The sequence below is a fragment of the Pelophylax lessonae genome (assembly GCF_965119305.1).
Source record: "Pelophylax lessonae genome assembly, chromosome: 2".
Lineage (NCBI taxonomy): Eukaryota > Metazoa > Chordata > Amphibia > Anura > Ranidae > Pelophylax > Pelophylax lessonae.
Genome location: NC_138769.1, coordinates 187,373,782 through 187,395,540, shown reverse-complemented (window position 1 = coordinate 187,395,540; position 21,759 = coordinate 187,373,782). Strand labels below are relative to the sequence as shown.

Genomic DNA, 21,759 nt, shown 5'->3' with positions numbered 1-21,759 from the left:
TGATGCACCAAAATTTCAGCCGCCAAAAATAGGGTTTTCAGCATTGTGCCAAAAATAGTGCAGATAATGGCTGCTGACAACGCCTGAGATGTTGCCGCAATGTTTTTCATAGGTCATGCGACTTAAAAAATGCATCAAAACAGCAACACGAATGCATCCTGAGTTTGGCACCAAAATCTTTCATTTCAGTGCACCACTACTTTTTGCACAATGCAGAGGATTAACTCAGGTTCCACAATGAGTAGAACAAGCATGCTTTACTGCGTATACAGACTGATTTTACGGTTGTGGGTTTAGTAACACTTTAATGCGGAACTACACTACCTGGGCATCACAAGCGCTATTTACATCATTTTTAACATTCCACGCAAACTCAACAATCCATCCGTATCTCTGTGCTTTGCTGAGAAATCACTTTTGTAAAACACTCCCCTAGCCTTCATGGTTGTGGCCATTTTGAGTAAGGGAAGATGATTCATGTAGCATTGACTTCCTGGAATCCATCTGTCCTTAGCTCAGACATGCAGGCAGGGGGGGGTGAGCTTAACTGAGAAAACCCCTCTTTCCCTCCTGAAGACTCCAGGGATGGATTACTTAATTGGTCTAGGCCTGAAAACCAGAGAGTAACCCAAAAAAAAAAAAAAAATTTATATATATATATATATATATATAATGACAATACGTATACATTCCCATCTATTTAATAATGCTAGAAGTGTAAGGATTAAAAGCAAATAATGTTGACTGAGTAATACAAAGATAACACCTAAACTAACCAAATAAAAAAATAAAAAAATAAAAAATAAAAAAAAAAAATTTAAAAAAAAAAAATCTCTTTTCAGAGTTCAAATCCTGATTAAAAGCAGAGACAGAAGCCGAGAGCCAAAAGCTGTAAATACAGAGCAAAGCGCAATCACGTACCATTATAACAGAACCAGACTCGTTCCTAAGCAATACTGGCGATTGTAACTGCGGTAAAACATATTTGTGGCAGCAGGTGGTAAGATCAACTGGCTGCAGAGACAAACAAACACTGCCGGGATTAATCACACAACCTGTACTGGGCCTCAGGGAGCTATAGCTCTTGGGTAGTGCAGAAACAAAAAAATAAAGTCCTTATGATTTAGACAATTTTATAGGTTTATTTTTTTTCTGGAGGTCCAGGAAGGCCTGCTGTCTCAGTACTGTGTGTTCAAACACACCCTGCTTATAAAATACACTGTGTGTAAAATGAGGTTGCAGCGCCATTTTGAGGTGCTGACATTTATTTTACTTTATTTTTTCTGTAAAATACATTGCTTTCAGGACCCGTCATTTGTATGGATCTAACGTAGCAGTATTGTATGCTGTGGGTCCATTCACACATTTTGATTTTAAATTCATAGCATATAGCGGTGTAAAAGCAATACAAGAAAAAGTTTGCATTCGCAGTCTGATTTTAATTGTACGGAAACGTTTTTGCCAATGTTTAAAACATGCAATAAAATGGACCACCACCACTGCCTAGTGAATTCAGGGCCGACATGTAAACATCAACAATGCGTAGGCAGCGTCAGCATTCTGTACCTGTGCTGCCATGTAAACATCAATAGTGTGCAATCAGCGGCAGGGCAGAACGTACGCATCTCAACTTAAGCGGAGTTCCACCCTGGGAAAGTTATTTTTAATAAAAATATCCCCAGGACAGTCAGGGCTAGTGCATTCCACAATGGATAGCCTCTGATCTGTCCCGGGTTGCACTTACCTTTTAGAAGAAATACTTACCTTGAAAATGTATTGTCCAGCGCTGCCATCTCAGGTGTGGGCAGCTTGAAGCCAGCGCGATCCTCTTCTGTGTCCTCTTCGGTCCCACCATGCACTGCACCGGCCCCCGCTGTCACTTTCGGGGCTGCAGTGTCATCCCTGCACAGCTTCTGGGCATGCCCAGAAGCTGTTTAGCAAGGTATGACGGCGCCTGCACCAGAACTGACGTCGGGGCCGGTGCAGGCGCATTGATTCCTGGGAGCGATGACGTTCAGCTCCCAGGAATCATTGCAAAACAGGAAGTGACAAATCGCAGTGGCCGCCGAGGGGAGGAAGAGGAAGTTAGGGGAGTATATTTTCTTCTAAACAAGGTAAGTAAAAAAAAAAAAAAAAATTGTGATTATCCATTTGTTTTTCAGGTGACCCGGAGCAAGAAGATGGAGGCAAGTATAATTTTAGGGTGGAACTCCGCTTTAAGCAGGCCATAGATAAAACAATTTTCTTTTCTGAAACACGGGTTGCAGGAAAGAAAAAAAAAAAAAAAAAAAAAAAACTCAATCCCCCCGTCCTCCCCATCAACACAGCCAGTGTTGATAGAGGAATCCCTCCCATAGAGCTATTGTGTGTGGTGGGCGCGGGGCGGGGAGTCGTTCCTGCCGGGAGAACACAATGATTATTATGAATGGAAGAATGATTATTACTAATGGAATAATCACATCCTAAGAATCAAACTGTACCCACGTCTATTGATAGATCGACTTGGGTATCATTAGCCTGCCCATACATGGTTCGAATCTCGGCTGGTCCTTGTTAAACCGGCTGGGATTCAAACCATCTACGGTTGGCTTAAAGGGGAGTTCCAGCCTGGGGAAAAAAAAAAAAAAGAAGAAGATAAAAGTCAGCAGCTACAAATACTGTAGCTGCTGACTTAATCTAAAAAGTACATTTACCTGTCCAGGGAGCCCGCGATGTTGGCACCCCAAGCCGATCCGCCCATTGGGTTCGGGTGCAGGCACCGGCATTGCTAGTAGGGGAAACCAGCAGTAAAGCCTTCAGGCTTTACAGCTGGTTTCCTACTGAGCATGCGGAAGTCGCTTTTCTGAATGGTCCCGTCTTCTGGGACACACAGGACGTACCTCGCCGCGGTAGTGCTAAACAGGTAGAAAACAGATTACCCCATGGAAACAAGGCAAAGCAAGCCAAAAAAACTCCAATGCGGTTTTAACTTGATGCTATGAAGCGGATGGTGCAAACATGGAAATGTGGGTGGAACTCTGCTTTAAGATAGGTCTCATTCACACAAGTGCTGAGGCCTGTACACCGTGAATGGGAAATTTGTTTACACGGCTTTAGCCGCCAGGTTCTGCATGCAGGTAACCAGTGTAAAGTGCATGGAGACACAGCAGGTCAGATGCAGCATGGATAACTTTTCATATCAATACAGTAACATGCATAAATCCCACTATTATCTCATAATAGTTCCTAAAGTTTTCCAACTTGCTTATTCTATTTTTTGAATATGACCACAATGTTCTAAATTAAACTGAAATTAGACAACTGCCAGAAAGTCTGTTCTGTTCTATGATGTACTTGGTCAAATTAGGGAGTTCTAGGTAAGAGCCGGTTCACACTGAGGCGATCCGACTTCGGGGGGCGACCTGTGAAGTCACGTGCACCGCGACTTCGGCGCGACTTGCAGGGACGTCACATAATGGAAGTCTATGCAAGTCGCTCCCAGGTCAGCCCAAAGTAGTACAGGAGCCTTTTTCGAAGTCGGAGCGACTTGTGTCTCTCCTATTAGAACGGGTCCTGTACTACTCAATGGACAAGTCGCGCTAGTCTGAATGGGCTCTAAACACTAGGCCGGTAAAGCATGCTGGGTTGTTACTGCACAAACTTCTCAGTTTGCCCTGCTTGTCTTCTCCCTGGCGGGAAAAGTAGAAAAAAGGAAAAAAACTCAGGAATGTTAAAAAAAAAAAAAAACAAAGAAGAAGCCTGTATTGCTAAAATATGTAGGCTGCTGTTGCTGCCCTCTCCTGAAAATGCTAGCTGTCTGGTTGTCATGCTGATCCAGGACTAAATAAGCCAATAAGCAAAGTTCTTTGTTAGGGTTTACATACATTTTAAAGCACCCATTCCGAAGTAGGGTGTTAATGCATTCGATTTGCCTATTTCCATGGGCTACCATAACGAACCTAAACATAGACCTTCGCCAATTGTTTCCAATGCAGCACGCCAGTGAAATATTGTGCACTGTGATGCACTGCAATGCAGTATCTTTGGGGGGTCCATTGGATTAACGTGTTGACAACATGAACTGCACTTGTGCCTTTTATACCTGCATGAGTTCAGCTTAAAGAGCCAGTTCATGCATCTGAATCGCACAGGGATGCTCTGTGCGTTCCTGTGCAATTCAAACCATTTAAAAAAAATGCACTAGAGTTGGGATCTGCAGAGGGCGTTAAACGTTGACACCCCAAATGCAGGTCGCAAACACAGTGCGTCTGTCCACACCGGATCACATGGTACTTTTGTACCATGCAATTCGGTTGCAGCGTATTTTAAAAAGTAGTGCATGCAATACTTTGGTGTGGTGCAGTGCAATTTCTGCCCTTTCAAAATGAATGGGCAAAAAAATAAAATCGCACTGCACAGAACAGTATGTGCAGTCATAGTGTGAACCAGCCCTGAAGCTGAACAACAGGCAGATAATAATGTATGAACCTATATATCCATTCAGTCAGTTCTATGGGCCAGTACCCTGGACACCATGTCTGAGAGCCTTTCTTCATTGAATTTTCAAGGCAACTCGACAGGTCCCTCCCTAATTACTTGGTCTGGGAATGGTATGCAGAATGTGATAACACATGTACACACATAGGGCCAATGAACCTACCAGCAGGCCTTTGGAGTGTAGGAGGAAAACAGAACCTAGAGAAAACCTACAAAACCACCAAGAGAAAACATGCAAACTCCATGCAGATGGTGTCCTGACTGAGATTAGAGGCAGTGCTACAAGGCATACATGCTAACCATTAAGCCACTGTATACCAAAATATTAATACATGAATGTAAAAAACACAGATGGAAATACATACCACTATATTACCAAAAGTATTGGGACGCCTGCCTTTACACGCACATTAAATTTAACGGCATCCCAGTCTTAGTCCGTAGGGTTCAATATCGAGTTGGCCCAACTTTTGCAGCTATACCAGCTTCAACTCTTCTGGGAAGGCTGTCCACAAGGTTTAGGAGTGTGTCTATGGAAATGTTTGACCATTCTTCCAGAAGCGCATTTGTGAGGTCAGGCACTGATGTTGGAGAGAAGCCTTGGCTCACCGTCTGCACTCTAATTCATCCTAAAGGTGTTCTATCGGGTTGAGGTCAGGACTCTGCAGGCCAGTCAAATTCCTTCACCCCAAACTCACTTATCCATGTCTTTATAGACCTTGCTTTGTGCAAAGTCATGTTGGAACAGGAAGGGGCCATCCCCAAACTGTTCCCACAAAGTTGGGAACAAGAAATTGTCCCAAATGTCTTGGTATGCTGATGCATTAAGAGTTCCCTTCACTAAGAGGCCAAGCTCAACCCCTGAAAAACAACCCCACACCATAATCCCCTCTCCACCAAATGGTTTGGACCAGTGCACAAAGCAAGGTCCATAAAGACATGGATGAGCGAGTTTGGGGTGGAGGAACTTGACTGGCCTGCACAGAGTCCTGACCTCAACCTGATAGAACACCTTTGGGAGGAAATAGAGCAGAGACTGTGAACCAGGCCTTCATATTCACATCGGTGCCTGACCTCACAAATGCGCTTCTAAAGATTGGTCAAACATTCTCACAGACACACTCCTAAACCTTGTGGACAAGATTCTCAGAAGAGCTGAATCTATTAAATAGATGCAAAGGGTGGGCCAACTCAATATTGAACCTTGACTAAGACTGGGATGCCATTAAATTTCATGTGTGTGTACAGAATGGCCCTGGCACTCAAAAAAAAAAAAAAGAAAAAGGAAGAAAGGGGAGGGGGCGATGACAAACTTCATCAGTTTTTTTCTTTGAAAACAATGTGACTGAGCTGATGAAACAAACGGCCCACATGTGTGAAAGGGGCCTAAGGAGGAGGAACACACTAAGGCTAAGTTCACATGTTGGCGTAGCGGATCGCGAGCAGAATAACCGCGATTCTGCCCGCGATCCAGAAATCATTGCAAATCGCGGGACGCCTGTGCGTTGCCGTTGATTTGCAATGGCGCTCCAAATGCTGTGCGATGTTGCTGCGATTTCCGCCTGCTGAATCGCGGTAACATCGCGCAAACAAAATCGCGGGTCGCATGATGCCCAAAAAAGGTACAAGAGCTTCTTTGGGGCGTCATGCGACCCGCAATTTTGTTTGCGCGATGTTCCCGCGATTCGGCAGGCGGAAATTGCTGCAACATCGCACAGCGTTTGGGGTGCCATTGCAAATCAACGGCAACGCACAGGCGTCCCACAATTTGCAAGGATTTCCGGATCGTGGGCAGAATCGCTGTGATTCTGCCCGCGATCCGCTATGCCAACATGTGAACGTAGCCTTATGAGCTCTCTATTGAGTTTATTATCGGTACTTATATAGCATTATCAATTTACATATATATTCTACATTCACATCAGTCTCTACCCTCAAGGAGCTTACAATCGAAAGATCCCCAACTCCCAATCATACATACACATACTAGGGCCAAATTAAACAGGAGCCATTTAACCTACCAGCATGTCTTTGGAATGTGGAAGGAAACCGGATATGCCTGGAGGAAACCTACAGAGACAGGGAGAACATGCAAACTCCAGGTAGATAGTGCTGTGGTTGGGATTGGAACCGGCAACCCTAGTGCTGCGAGGCAAAAGTGCAAACCACTTATAATCTTGCTCTTTCACCCTAGCTAATTACCATACAATAAAAGGGTGATGTGGCTTAGAAAGAGGTCAAATGCAGATAAGAAAGAGGTCGAATGGAACGGTGAATAAACTGTTAATGATCTCAGAAGCATCTCATGATGAATGCTTACATTCACTAGAAGCACGCTGCATTTGTCCATTAACAGAAAACACTTCACTGGCCCAGGAACTCCCAGATTTGTCAAAACTCCGGAATAGGTGAAATTACCTCAGTCAACTTGTAATGTGTGCGATTATTATAGAACCAATAAGAGAACAGAGTTTCAAACCTTTTACACAAAACTCTTAGGCTGGGTTCACACTAATGCGATTGCAGACATTGCATGCGATTTGCACCGCATTCCTGTGCACATCACGTGTGATGCGAATTCCGTTTGTATAGCTAAAACTTGCATTGCATTCGCATCAAAATGGGGCAGGACAATTTTTTTAGTCTATACTGGAATCGAATCGCATGGGTGTCCAGACCCAGGTGATCCAATTCCAGAGTTCACACTGCATTCTGCGAACCAATTTTTTTTTTTTTTTTTTTTTACACCCGCAGCGGATTGCAGAGCGCAGTGTGAACTGCCTGTGATTCTGATGCGGTGCAGAAACCCGCACAGGAATCACTGTGGATCCCGCATCGCACCAGTGTGAAACCAGCCTTAACCACTTCAGCTCCAGAAGGTTCACCTCCCTTCCTGACCATGGCCATTTTTCGAGATACTGCACTGCATTGCTTTAACTGACAATTGAGCGGTCGTGCAACAGTATACCCAAATAAATTGATGTCCTTTTTCACACAAATAGAGCTTTTGTTTGGTGGAGGATCACCTCTGCGGTTTTTATTTTTTGTGTTATAAACCAGAAAAAAAAAAAAAAAAAAAAGGACTGACAATTTTGAAAAAAAATAAAAATATATATATATATATATATTTTTTTACATCCAATCAAAATTTAAAATAAAAAAAAAAAAAATATATCAAAATTTCTTCATCAATTTAGGCCATATATGTATTTTGCTAGGCATTTTTGGTAAAAACAAAAAAATCCCAATAAGCATATATTGATTGATTTGTGCTAAAGTTATCGCGTCTACAAACTATGGGATAGATTTATGCACTTTAATTTACTAGTAATGGCGGCAATCAATGATTTTTAGCGGGACTGCAACAGACAAATCTGACACTTCTTGGGGGACCAGTGACACCAATACATTGATCAGTGCTAAAAAAAAAAAAAAAAAAAAAAAAAAAAAAAAAATGCACTGTCAGTGCCAGTGTTCCGTGAGAATTAACTACCCGTGAGAAAAACCTACCCCTCGTCACTTCTGGTGCACGGCACTGTATGTAACGCAGCGGTTACATTAAAACAGCTGTGCTGCAATACGAGTCATCTGCACTCCTGTCCATGTCACTTCCCTGATCTCAGCAAGTAAATATAAAAGCGGTGGCGGGTGTATGAAAACATAAATAACGGAGCCGAGAGTCGCTTTTACATTTACTAGCCCAGATCAGGGAAGTGACAGGGACAGGAGCAGAGATGACTCCTATTGCAGCACAGCTGTTTTATGTAACCGCCGCGTGGGTAGGTTTTTTTCACGGTACACCGTGGTCTTTTCATACTAGTGCGCATGCGCACTAGTCAGCTCCTCAGCTGTTCCATTAGGTATCTGGGGCTGTGAGCATGCGCACTGCTGCGTTGCTCAGCTGTTCCTGGCTGGAAGTGACAAGGGTAGGTTTTTCTCACGGGGTAGGTAATTCTCACGTTACACCGGTTCACATTTGTGCGATCACAGAGATCGCATGTAATTTGGAGCGCACTGCTCCTAAAAGGACATGCGATGTCTATGCGGTGCAAATTCAGCCATACAGTTTGTACTGCTGAATTCGCACAGCAATCGCACTGAACATGCACAGGACCCTTTTTTTGGTGCGTAGCAGAATCAGATCGCATGTTGGTTCACACTAGTGCGATCCAATTCTGTGCGAACTTACAGATCGCACTGCGATATGCGATCTTATCTGGGGGTGTCGTTAACTTTGAATTGACACCCCCAGCGTATCGCATATGGCAGTGTGAACTGCCTGTGCTGTGGATGCGATGCGGGAAAACGCTGTATATTCGCAGCGTTCCCGCATCGCACAAATGTGAACCGGCACTTAGTTTACACTTACTGTTGGCAAAAATAGTTAGGTAAGCTGTGCTAATAGCACCCAACTGCCCCCTTTTAAACTGCCAGGGCATCCAAATGAGCGATGTTTTGTGGCACAAAATTATTCCCCTGGTAATGTTTGGAGGGCAATACCAAAACCAAGCATGGCCCATTTAAGTAAATGGGGCTGTCCCCCCAACTGTAGGCCAAACCCTAGGCTTGCAGTTGAGGAGAGGTATTCCCACTGAAAATGGTTTGGCTGTCAAAGAAAAAAAACACAGTACAGGCATTAAAGGGGGTGGCAGTATTGCCTACTGAACACCTGTAAGCCACCCTATGAAAAGCGATCCACTGTGGATCACTTTTCCCAGACAACGCCAGTGTAAATGAGCCCCAAGGGTGTTTTCTTTTAATTCCCAGAGTTCAGCTTCAAAGAAAAAAAAAAAAAAAAAGTTTGGCAGGAGTTGAGCTCTCCACACAAGCTCTCTGCAAGACAAGTTGTGTGTTTGTTAATCAGCAAGTTACATAAAGCCTTTTAATAGCATGCTGCCTGTTTAAATCAGGTTATGCACATATTGATGAGGAGTGTGTTGTGGGCAAAGACACACCTTAATATAAACCTTTAATTCCATCTGAGTAACGTAATGATTCAGAAGTATACTCTGACTCTAGACGGGAATGATAGTTTTACCTTTTTACCCTTTGTGGACATCTGAAGCTGACTGTGTGCAACAAAAGACTGGCAAGTCAGGATTTCAGGATGCAAAAAAAAAAATATATATAAAACCTAAAATAAATTCCCAAATTCAGGTGTGACCTGGCCTAGGATATTGTGAACAATGCTGAACAGCCTCAGTCATTACCGGTTTGATGTCACTGCAGCCTGTACACTGTTGTGCACTTTGGCCACACAACGCTCTGCATTGGCCAAGCTGCCAATTAATAAATATTGCTTCAGCATGGCTGGAAAAGTTTAGGCAGAGACAAACATGTGCTGATGTCATTTATATACCAGGGCTGTTAGTTTCTCAGCTAGCTGTATATACAAGCAAAGGGATACATATATAAAGTAGCAAGGGCTACTGCTGCTTACATAGAAAGATGAACCGCACACCGGTAGTTGCTCTTAAAAAAATAAATTCTCCATCTTTATTCAGCAACCACAGAACACAACTGCTAAGATCAGAAGACGCGTTTCAGCCTATAAGGCCTTAGTCATAACTGCTGATAAGATCAGTAGACGCATTTCAGCCTATAAGGCCTTAGTCATAACTGCACCCCTTCCTGCTCAGCCCAACATTCCTTTAGGCTGGGTTCACACTTAATACGGATGCAGTTTACAGCAGGGGACCGGTGCATCCTTGTTCTTCGTTTCAGGGACGAATCAGGCCCAAGCTTTTGCCTGAAACAAAGCCAAAGAGGCACAGGACCCCTGTGCAATCTCATCCGCAGCAGCTACGGAGATGTGTGAACTGGCTCCGTTGAGAGCTGGGCACACTCTCCTGTCATGCGAATAGGATGCAGAGAAACCCACATACAATTTGCACTAGTGTGAACCCAGCCTAAACAAAACTATAATGTAAACCTTTGAAATGAAAAAATGAACAAGAGCATATCCTTCTATAGTGTGTACCAGCCTCAATCTTAAACACTTAGTGTATTTGTCAACCCACTCCTTCCTCTGCCATCAGCATGTCACTTCTGACACCACAGAATCCCAGGATTGCTCTGTACCCCCCCCCCCTCCCCCCCCAGCACATAGTAGGTGATTGACAGCCTCAGCTGTGCATGTTTCCCTATGAGACTGTCGAGGGGTGTGTCTACTTTCACTACACTCAGGTCTCAGATTACACTCAGCTTTTCGCTGTGCAGCGTGGGACATCAGATCCCTGCCCCTGCCTGCTGGAGCTAAGAAATGCTGTGCAAACTGAGCACTTTGAACGGTTAAAAAAAAAAAAAAGGGCTGCAGATAAACAAGTTCAACATACTGTATGTTGGAGGATTTTGTTTCATCTCTGTATATCACGAGGCCGATTCCTTCACTGTGTATATGTAAGGATTTATTGCCTCTTTAAGGCAGGTCATAGACTGTGCAAATTTCTTTCCTGCAACCAGAAAGAAATTCGGCCAGTACCTCAATCAACACAGACAGCGTTAACAGGACAATCCTGCCCACAGAGACATTGGATTCTCTCAGCGTGGGAAGCCGCCCCACCGTGTGAAGACAGTGATTATTAATAGCAGCCACTAGCAATAATTGTAAGTAAAATCCGGCAGGCTGGTTGTACCAACGTTGATCAATCCATTAAATTGGTACATTCAGCTTGCCCATACATGGTTCGATTTTCAGCTGCTTTGGACCTTTATGCCCTGAAGGGGTAGAATACCCGGCCTGTCCCAGTGGCTCCCGATTATTACTAGGGATTGGGAGCCATCCTAAAATGCTTAGCGAATATGAACAGACAGTAAACACAATACAAAAGCAATGTTCCCTTATCTGAAGCTGATCGATGTCCACAGCCAAGGCCATTAAGGTAAGTGCCTAACATCTGGAACAGTCCCTGGAAAACTGGGACACTGATAATCATCCCCCATAAAGTGCTGCCGAGGAAGCTGAAGCTACCGTATAGAAATAAATATTGATGCTGGAAAATCTTTGTCAATCGACTGCTTTAAAAACAGAACAATCCCTTCACCACACACTCCAGGGATGGGCAGACTATGCAGCACCTGCCGATCTCTAGCCATACGCTGCATTATGACTTGGGGTCCTTTCACACGGACACAGAGGGCCGTACACTGCTAATAAAAGCGTACATTTCTGCATCCAGGAGCAGTGGTGTATTTTGGTTTTGTGCTGCCCTAGGCAAGACTAAAATTGGGCGCCCCCCCCCCAACCACACCTATATAAATTTTCCCCACTCCTTTTTTAAACGGATGTGACTCCCTCCAGAGTTGAAGGACTACAAGTCCCAGCATGAACCCCTGAGATCTCATGGGGGGGGGGGGGGGTGAGAGGAGGAGGGTGAGAGATAGAAGGGGGGGATCAATGAGTTATAGAGGGGAGATGAGAGGGGGTGGAGAGAGGGAAAGGGGTAAGAGCAGGAGGGGGGGTGAGAGAGAAGGGGATGAGAGAGAAAGAGAGGGAGTGGGAGAGAGAGGAGGGGTGAGAGAGAGAGAGGGGGAGGGGGATTAGAGAGAGGGGTGAGAGAGGCAGCTCTAGCAACCAGTGGCCAATAGAGTCTCAGGAGGAGGGGGGTGGCTTTTTGGCTGCCCCCCCCTGCAAAGTGCCGCCCTAGGCCTGGGCCTTGTTGGCCTAGGCCAAAATACAGCACTGTCCAGGAGTGATGGGAGTTTGCATACAGCCGCCTGTACAAATCCATGACAGGCTTTGGCTGCAAGCTGGTAACCACACATGTGAGCGTTTATATGCATACAGGGATAGATGAATGGCCCTGGACACAAACTGTCCGCTAACAGCAGCCAACCAAATTCAAGCTCTAACCACTTTATGTGATAGCTACATTCATACTAGCCTTCTGTATTCAAACAATTATCAGGGAAGTATATAAAAAAAAAAAAAAACTTATTCTTTCCAGATCAAGTACTTGTGGCCATGTTCACACTTGTGCATATGCCTTATCATGCACCCCTATTGAAGTCTATGGGGCCAAAAATGCATATCATGTCATACCAAAAGAAGCGCCTGAAATTTGTTACATGGAAGCACATTACATAGGAGGGAATTGGCCCTATAGACAATAATGGAAGCACATTACATAGGAGTGAATTGGCCCTATAGACAATAATGGAAGCACATTACATAGGAGTGAATTGGCCCTATAGACAATAATGGAAGCACATTACATAGGAGTGAATTGGCCCTATAGACAATAATGGAAGCACATTACATAGGAGTGAATTGGCCCTATAGACAATAATGGAAGCACATTACATAGGAGTGAATTGGCCCTATAAACAATAATGGAAGCACATTACATAGGAGTGAATTGGCCCTATAGACAATAATGGAAGCACATTACATAGGAATGAATTGGCCCTATGGACAATAATGGAAGCACATTACATAGGAGTGAATTGGCCCTATAGACAATAATAGAAGCACATTACATAGGAATGAATTGGCCCTATGGACAATAATGGAAGCACATTACATAGGAGTGAATTGGCCCTATAGACAATAATGGAAGCACATTACATAGGAGTGAATTGGCCCTATAGACAATAATGGAAGCACATTACATAGGAGTGAATTGGCCCTATAAACAATAATGGAAGCACATTACATAGGAGTGAATTGGCCCTATAGACAATAATGGAAGCACATTACATAGGAGTGAATTGGCCCTATAGACAATAATGGAAGCACATTACATAGGAGTGAATTGGCCCTATAGACAATAATGGAAGCACATTACATAGGAATGAATTGGCCCTATAAACAATAATGGAAGCACATTACATAGGAGTGAATTGGCCCTATAGACAATAATGGAAGCACATTACATAGGAATGAATTGGCCCTATGGACAATAATGGAAGCACATTACACAGGAGTGAATTGGCCTTATAGGCAATGTACGCACGTTATATAGGTGTAAATAGGCCTCATGGGCAATACCGGGATTCCTACACACATGATGGCTGGAGTGCGATAAATCACACAGGTCTGAACATGGATTAAATGTACTTGCATTTACATGCATTTAAAGTCTTCACAATCTTCCCCTGGACACACAGGATTATATTTTCTCTAAACACAGTTAAACTGAATGCACCTAAAGAGCAGGTAACCGCAGTGTGAGTTATACCATTTAAGGCTGCATTCACACCTGAGTACAGCAGGAATGCGTTTTCCCCCTTGCGGTTTTTACACGTTTATCGTGCATAGGGCAGTCCATTCGCTTGAATAGGCTGCCCTACATGCAACAGATGCCCCAAAAGTAGCTCCAGAACCTTTTCAGTCCGTGTTTGTAGCGTTTTAAGTCACACAGCCAATCGCGTTTGGGGGTGTCATTAATTAACCCTTAGGCTCTATACACAATAGCATTTTTTTTCTGCTCCTAGAAGCAGAATAGTGTGATCCTAGGTGTCCATGCAAACTACTTTAGGCTATTAGCATTTTTTGAGCTTCAGCATCTGGAAGCAGAAAAAATAAAAAATTGTTTATATGTGTGTTTTTTGTAAATGCAGACACTATTTTAAAACCCTACCACTCCGAAAACACTACTACAAAAAGCGATTATCAGCGTTTTTTTATCCAGCATTTTTTTTTTTGTAAACAAAAAAATAAAAAAAATAAAAAACACACACACACACACACACACACACACACACACGGAGCCTTAATGGCACCACAAGCGCAGCATGCAGCAGAATGTGCATTTCTGTGTATTTTTGCGCATTTAGAAACGTGCTGGTAGCCTAAAAACATATTTAGGCTATTTGTATTTATATGCATTTAGGAATGTCCTATAAAACTGCGCAAACTGTTGGCGCTATACAAAACCTGAATAATAATAAACACATACATGTTGTTGCCAGTGTGAACCAGGTTTTACTCTAAGCTCGCACTTGTTTAAAAGCATTTTTTATGTCTTTTTTTAAAATGCACTCCTATTGAGGCTTATGGCGTAAAAAGGCAATACGTCGCACCACAGGAACCGCTTTGGTGTGAATGCCTTTTTTACCTAGGTGCGATTGGGCTCCATAGACAATATAGCAAACTGCTCTCCATTTACATCAACCCTCTTGTCTTGTATTGGTCTCTTTTTTTTTTTTTTTTTTTTTTTTTTTTTTTTACAAAATAATGTTGGTGCTATATAAATTCTGAATAATAAATGAATTCTTATTATTCTTTCCATGGAATGTGACAGTATCTTCTGGAACAGAGGTAGGTATAAAAGCGAAGTGACACACACTTCGTTACCTATTGTTGAGAAAGACGTGAGGAGCCTGGGGGGGTGTTTCACCTCCCTGAACACACAGAACTCACTGGAATCCCCTTGTACACCTATACAATGAGTCGGGTGCCCCACCCATCTGCAGGATGATGAGACAAAGAGCTGGCATTCACACGCTGCAGGGTGGAGGGGCATCTCTTTCAAACAGATCCGTACACACACACACACACACACACACACACACAGGTTATATTTAGAAAGCCCTAAAACAGTTGTCAGCTGCTCTACCCCAAGCATGCAAATGGAACGGCGCACACAAAGGAAAATCTCCAGCCTGACGCTCGCACACACACGTGAACACAACAGGCTCCATTCACAAAGCCAACACACCAGGATAAGGAGCCTTATTACCAAAAAAAAGAAAAAAGTGGCAGTTATTGCAATGATATTTAAAAATGGCAGTTACATTAGGGTGGTCACTTCATCCCTTTATACCAGGACACACATTACACAGGTTCTGTGGCTGATTAGGGTGCTAATTAAGCTCACTTATATTCGCCTCAGAACCTGTGTAATTAATATGTGTCCTGGTTTAAAGCGATGAGGTGGCAACCCTAAGTTACATGGCTGAGATAAAGAGACGTATGGAGGTGGTAAAGCTTGGAGATGTGCTCAGGTGATCTTACCTCTGATCCCTGCGATGAGGAACAGCAGACAGAAAAGAACGGGGAGCCTCGCCATCATGATGTGCGTCTTCGCTTCCAGCGACCAGCCAGCTGTTGGGTACACAAATAAGAGAAGGTCTATGTAAACAATGGTCAGATTATGAAAAGAGCAAGCCTGCAAGCTGTGAGCGCCAGTCCTTTACCAGTACAGCAAGTTCAGTAGCTCCAGGAGGGCAAAGCCTGCCTAATTCTCTCTTACAGCCTGGAGAAAACTTTCCGCCCTGTTACAAAAAAAATCAGACTGCAAAGAACTTTCCACCCCCCTGTACCATTCTCCTCCCAAAATGTGTCCAGGGGCTGACTAGGGCCAATAGACAGGCAGCTGAGGAGGATTGAGCTGTTCCAGCCCCCTCCTGCATTTCTGCAAGGTTTTAGTAACAAGACACTGGCAGCATGGGTGTGTCCCAGTGAAAGCAGCAAGGCTCCTCTGTATACATAAAAGGCCAACGCTGCTTTACCTCACACACTCCGTCTCCTCAGGACGCAATCGCAACAAAACACACTTCTCTCACACCAACACAAAAAAACACTTTCTCACACCAAAAAAATAAAAGACACTTTTCGCTCACCTGTCTTATTTACGGAGGAATACGCTTTGTACTTTTCATGCTAAAATACAATACGATGGCGATTCACTTATTAAGGGCAAGTGTTGTGTATGAACGCAGTGTGTCAGCGTTTTCGCTCAGTGGAACACATCTGGCAATCCTATTAAACCTCACTTTTCTCACACCAACACAAAAAAAACACTTTTTTTCTCACACACACACAAAAAAAAACACTTTTCCAACACCTATCTTATTTACGGAAGAATGGAAAGAAAAGAAAACCCCTTTTATCTATGGGAGAGTGACAGGTAACAGGTTTAGGCTCGGTTTCCACTAGTGCGACTTGCTGTGTGACTTGACACATGTCAAGTCGCACAGCAAGTCAAAAGCCATTGATTTCTATCTGGCCCGTTTCCACTTCAGTTGCGGCGACTTCAAAAGTAGTTTGTGCACTACTTTTGAGCCGTCTTCAGTGCGACTTCCCTCTATAATGAGGGACAAGTCTCACTGAAAGCCGCAAACAACTTTAGCTACAAAGTCGCGCTAGAAGTAGCATGACTTCGTAGCCGCACTAGTGGAAACCGAGCCTTAGTAGTAAGGCAGATTTAGAGGGCTTAGATTGAGGAGAAAACCTGTTACTAGGGGGATACAGGGTCCTTAGCTTGTGGTTGGTTAGAATAAGCCCCTATCTGGTTGAGCCTTCCCTGTAACTAGGTAGTTTAGGTGAGGTACCTGGTTCTATCCTGATATCTTCCCGCCTTTTGAGCTCTCTTCAGCCCTATTTAAGAGGGCTCCCAAGGGATGGTTTCCTCAGACCACCTCAGACAGCTCATCACTTCAAGTCGTGCTGTTCCCCTCCCTCCCTCCCCTTTTGTTTGTCGCGGCCAGTATATTATTTGTTGGGTCACCTTTGCTTTTTAGCTTAGGGGGGACGACGATATTTATTTGTTGTTTCTTAATTTATGATATTATTTACAAGTGGATAATTGATGCTTTAATTAATTTATTTATTTGCTTGTGTTAGACCTGGGCCGTAGTGGCCGGGTTTATTTGACTGTTTTTTTAAGAAACGTTTTCAAGTTTTAGGGGTCCTTTCACACGACCGCTCCGCTGCTTAAGTCCGCTGCGGGACTTTTTTTTTTTTTTTTTTTTTTCACGGAGCGGATGATATTTGTGTCATCCGCTCCGTGTGCCTGCATATCATCCTATCCGTTTGCGGATGATATGCGGACATAATGTAAGTATATGGCACTGCGGATGTCAGCGGATGACACCGCTGACATCCGATTTTCCTTCCTTTCCATTTTTTACACGGAAGAAAAAATGGGGTTCTGTTCCATTCGAAAAAATGGAACAGAACTGAAAGGAGGAAAATCGGGTGTCAGCGGATGGTATTCCGCTGACATCCGCAATGCCATTCACTTACATTATGTCCGCAAATCATCCGCAAACGGATGGGATGATTTGCGGACACACGGAGCGGCCGTGTGAAAGGACCCTTAAAGTGTTTTGTTGATTCAAATAATAAAACGGCCGCAGCCTTTTTAAAATCCAAATTAAGTGTGGAGTATCATCTGTTTAGTATAAGTTAATAGTTAAGTAAATCCTGTCTACTATCCCATATGCTTTGTACCTTTCTTGCTAAAATACAAGACGATGGCGATTCACATATTAAGGGCATGCGTTGGGTATGAACGCAGTGTGTTAGCATTTTCACTCAGCGCAACACACCTCGCAATCCTATGAAACCTCACTTTTCTAACAAAAAAAAAAAAGACACTTTTCTCTCAGCTGTTTAATTTACGGAAGAATGCGCTTTGTACTTTTCAAGCTAAAATACAATACGATGGCGATTCACATATCAAGAGCATGCGTTGCGTATGAACACAGTGTGTTAGCATTTTTGTTAAGCGCAAAACACCTCGCAATCCTATGAAACCTCACTTTTCTCACACCAAGACAAAAACACTTTTTTCACACCAAAAAAAAAAAAGAAAAAAAAAAAGACACTTTTCCAACACCTGTCTTATTTACTGAAGAATACGCTTTGTACTTTTCATGCTAAAATACAATACGATGGCGGTTCACATATTAAGGGCATGCATTGCGTTTGAACGCAGTGTGTTAGCATTTTCGCTCAGCGCAACACACCTCGCAATCCTATGAAACCTCACTTTTCTAACACAAAAAAAAAAGAAAAAAAAAAAGACTTTTCTCTCACCTGTCTTATTTACGGAAGAATACGCTTTGTACTTTTCATGCTAAAATACAATACGATGGCGATTCACATATTAAGGGCATGCATTGCGTTTGAACGCAGTGTGTTAGCATTTTTGCTCAGCGCAACACACCTCACAATCCTATGAAACCTCACTTTTCTCACAGCAACACAAAAAAAACTTTTTTCACACCAAAAAAAAAAAAAAAAGATAAAGACACTTTTCCAACACCTGTCTAATGCATGCGTTGCGTATATTGCGTATAAACATAGTGTGTTGGCATTTTTGCTCAGTGCAACACATGTGATTCAGTGCGCACTGCTCTGAGCCCCGGGTCACACTATAGCAATGACAGACTTCATATGTGATTCGGAGCGCACTGCTCTGAGCCCCGGGTCACACTATAGCGATGACAGACATCACATGTGATTCGGAGCGCACTGCTCTGAGCCCCCGGGTCACACTATAGCGATGACAGACATCATATGTGATTCGGAGCGCACAGCTCTGAGCCTCGGGTCACACTATAGCGATGACAGACATCGCATGTGATTCGGAGCGCACTGCTCTGAGCCCCGGGTCACACTATAGCGATGACAGACATCACATGTGATTCGGAGCGCACTCCTCTAAGCCCCCGGGTCACACTATAGCGATGACAGACATCACATGTGATTCGGAGCGCACAGCTCTGAGTCCGGGGTCACACTATAGCGATGACAGACATCACATGTGATTGGGAGCGCACTGCTCTGAGCCCCGGGTCACACTATAGTGATGACAGACATCACATGTGATTTGGAGCGCACTGCTCTGAGCCCCGGGTCCCACTATAGCGATGACAGACATCGCATGTGATTCGGAGCGCACTGCTCTGAGTCCCGGGTCACACTATAGCGATGACAGACATCGCATGTGATTCGGAGCGCACTGCTCTGAGTTCCGGGTCACACTATAGCGATGACAGACATCGCATGTGATTCGGAGCGCACTGCTGTGAGCCCTGGGTCACACTATAGCGATGACAGACATCACATGTGATTCGGAGCGCACAGCTCTGAGTCCGGGGTCACACTATAGCGATGACAGACATCACATGTGATTCGGAGCGCACTGCTCTGAGCCCCGGGTCCCACTATAGCGATGACAGACATCGCATGTGATTCGGAGCGCACTGCTCTGAGTCCCGGGTCACACTATAGCGATGACAGACATTGCATGTGATTCGGAGCGCACTGCTCTGAGTCCCGGGTCACACTATAGCGATGACAGACATCGCATGTGATTCGGAGCGCACTGCTCTGAGCCCCGGGTCCCACTATAGCGATGACAGACATCGCATGTGATTCGGAGCGCACTGCTCTGCGTCCCGGGTCACACTATAGCGATGACAGACATCGCATGTGATTCGGAGCGCACTGCTCTGAGCCCAGGTTCACACTATAGCGATGACAGACATCACATGTGATTCGGAGCGCACTGCTCTGAGCCCCGGGTCACACTATAGCGATGACAGACATCACATGTGATTCGGAGCGCACTGCTCTGAGCCCCGGGTCACACTATAGCGATGACAGACATCACATGTGATTCGGAGTGCACTGCTCTGAGCCCCAGGTCACACTATAGCCATGACAGACATCACATGTGATTCAGAGCGCACTGCTCTGAGTTCCAGGTCACACTATAGCGATGACAGACATCGCATGTGATTCGGAGCGCACTGCTCTGAAAATCACATGTGATGTCTGTGAGATGCGAATTCAGCCATACAGATTGTATCGCTGGATTCACATCTGATTCGGAACAGAACACGCACAGGACCCTTTTTTGGGTCCGCAGCAGAATCGGATTGCATGGTGGTTCATACCTATGCGATCTGATTAATGTCCGAACTGTGAGTTTCTGAGCGTTTTTAGAAGTGTATTGCAAGTGTTTTTCATCTTCAGGTGTTTTTGTTTAGCCAATAGAAAGAACTAGGGGGAAGAGGGGTGGAGGAGACTAGGGTTGGAGAGCTGCTGTTTGCACAGAAAACGTGCAACAAAATGCTGATAAAATGCTCATGTCATGCGTTTTTAGGCGTTCCCATTGAAGTTTATGGGGTCCAATCTGCCAAAAAGAAGCTTGTGTACTTTTTGGAGCGACAGGCATTTTGATGCAGGTGACAGAACGCTTAGATGTGAACAGGGGCCATTGAAATGAATGGAATTTGCCTTGTTGAGCATTTTACAGTTTCAAGCTGCAGAAAATCGCATAGGGCCTAAAGCTAAAAAAAAAAAAAAAGAAAAAAAAGAAAAACAACAATGCAATGCCATAGTTGCCAACATTTAAAAAAAATTTCCAGGGACACTTTACAGCACAGCTGTCAATTACTTACCACACCCACTTACATGAAGTTCCGCCCACTCCGCATAATTAATAATCCACCTACTTATCATCAGATTATAGGGTCTACTAAAAAAAAAACGTAATTTTTGTAAAATCTTACCGTAAAATTCCTTTCTCTGAGTCCTCTGACAGTCGCCGCCCCTCATAAAGTCTTCACCAATGGGTATTGACTTCTGCTCCGCAGGAGTAGCTAGGCATAAGACTTGTTAGAAACAAAAGCTTTTAGCATAGACACACCCATGGGGGCTGTCCCACTGGTCAATACCCCCCCTGCATTAAGCCATCCCAACTCAGTTTGGTAGAATAGCAGTAAGTGTACAAGAAAAAACCCCAAAAGAGGGGCGGGGGCGGCGACTGTCGGAGGACTCAGAGAAAGGAATTTTACAGGTAAGATTTTACAAAAATTCAGTTTTCTCTTACGTCCTCCGACAGTCGCGGACACCTCTAAGTCATCACTATTGGGATGTCCCAAAGCAGTGTAGACATGAGGGGTGGGAGACGCAACCGTAGAAAAGGCAACGCAGAACCCACATCAGAGAAAGGAACCTTGACAGTAAGAGAACCTGCTGGGCAACAGAAAACAATGCTCAACAGGAGCAACAACCCAGGAAAGCAAATAACCCAGGAGATAAACACCCCAACAGCCAGGGACCCACAAAAAAAACAAGGGTCCCCTACGGCACTGCTGCACTGAGAACTTTGCGCCAAAGGAGGCATCAGCTAATGCCAGAACATCAACCTTATAGAATTTGGAAAAGGTGTGCACCGACGACCAAGTCGCAGCCTTGCACACCTGGGTCACCGAAGCCTGATGCCGGTAGGCCCAGGACGTACTCATAGATCTGGTAGAGTGCGCCTTAACAGGGAAGGGTGGAACCCGTTCCTGCAGAGCATAGGCCTGGACAATCGTCTGTCTGATCCATTTGGCAATGGTCGCCGCAGACGCCGCTGTGCCCTTCCGAGGTCCCTCAGGAAGGACAAAGAGGGAATCTGATTTCCGAAAGGATTCAGTGGACGACAGGTAAACCCTGATCGCCCTGACAACATCCAAGGAATGCAATGCAACCTCCTTAGGATGCTTAGGCTTCGCACAGAGCGAAGGTAAAACAATGTCCTCATTAAGGTGAAAGTC

At 44.3% G+C, this 21,759-nt stretch overlaps 1 protein-coding gene across 1 annotated transcript in view; it reads right to left on the bottom strand.

The window, feature by feature from the left end:
• The window catches only part of CD99 (CD99 molecule (Xg blood group)), a 105,006-nt gene extending 89,171 nt beyond the window's left edge, over nt 1–15,835 (bottom strand). The window contains exons 1-2 of the mRNA XM_082248000.1: nt 15,616–15,835; nt 15,434–15,523 (exon numbers count right to left, since the gene is read on the bottom strand). Of these exons, the coding sequence (XP_082104126.1) occupies nt 15,434–15,491 (58 nt within the window). The 5' untranslated portion in view covers nt 15,492–15,523; nt 15,616–15,835. The remainder of the gene's footprint in view (nt 1–15,433; nt 15,524–15,615) is intronic.
• Between the last annotated feature and the right edge of the window lie 5,924 nt (nt 15,836–21,759).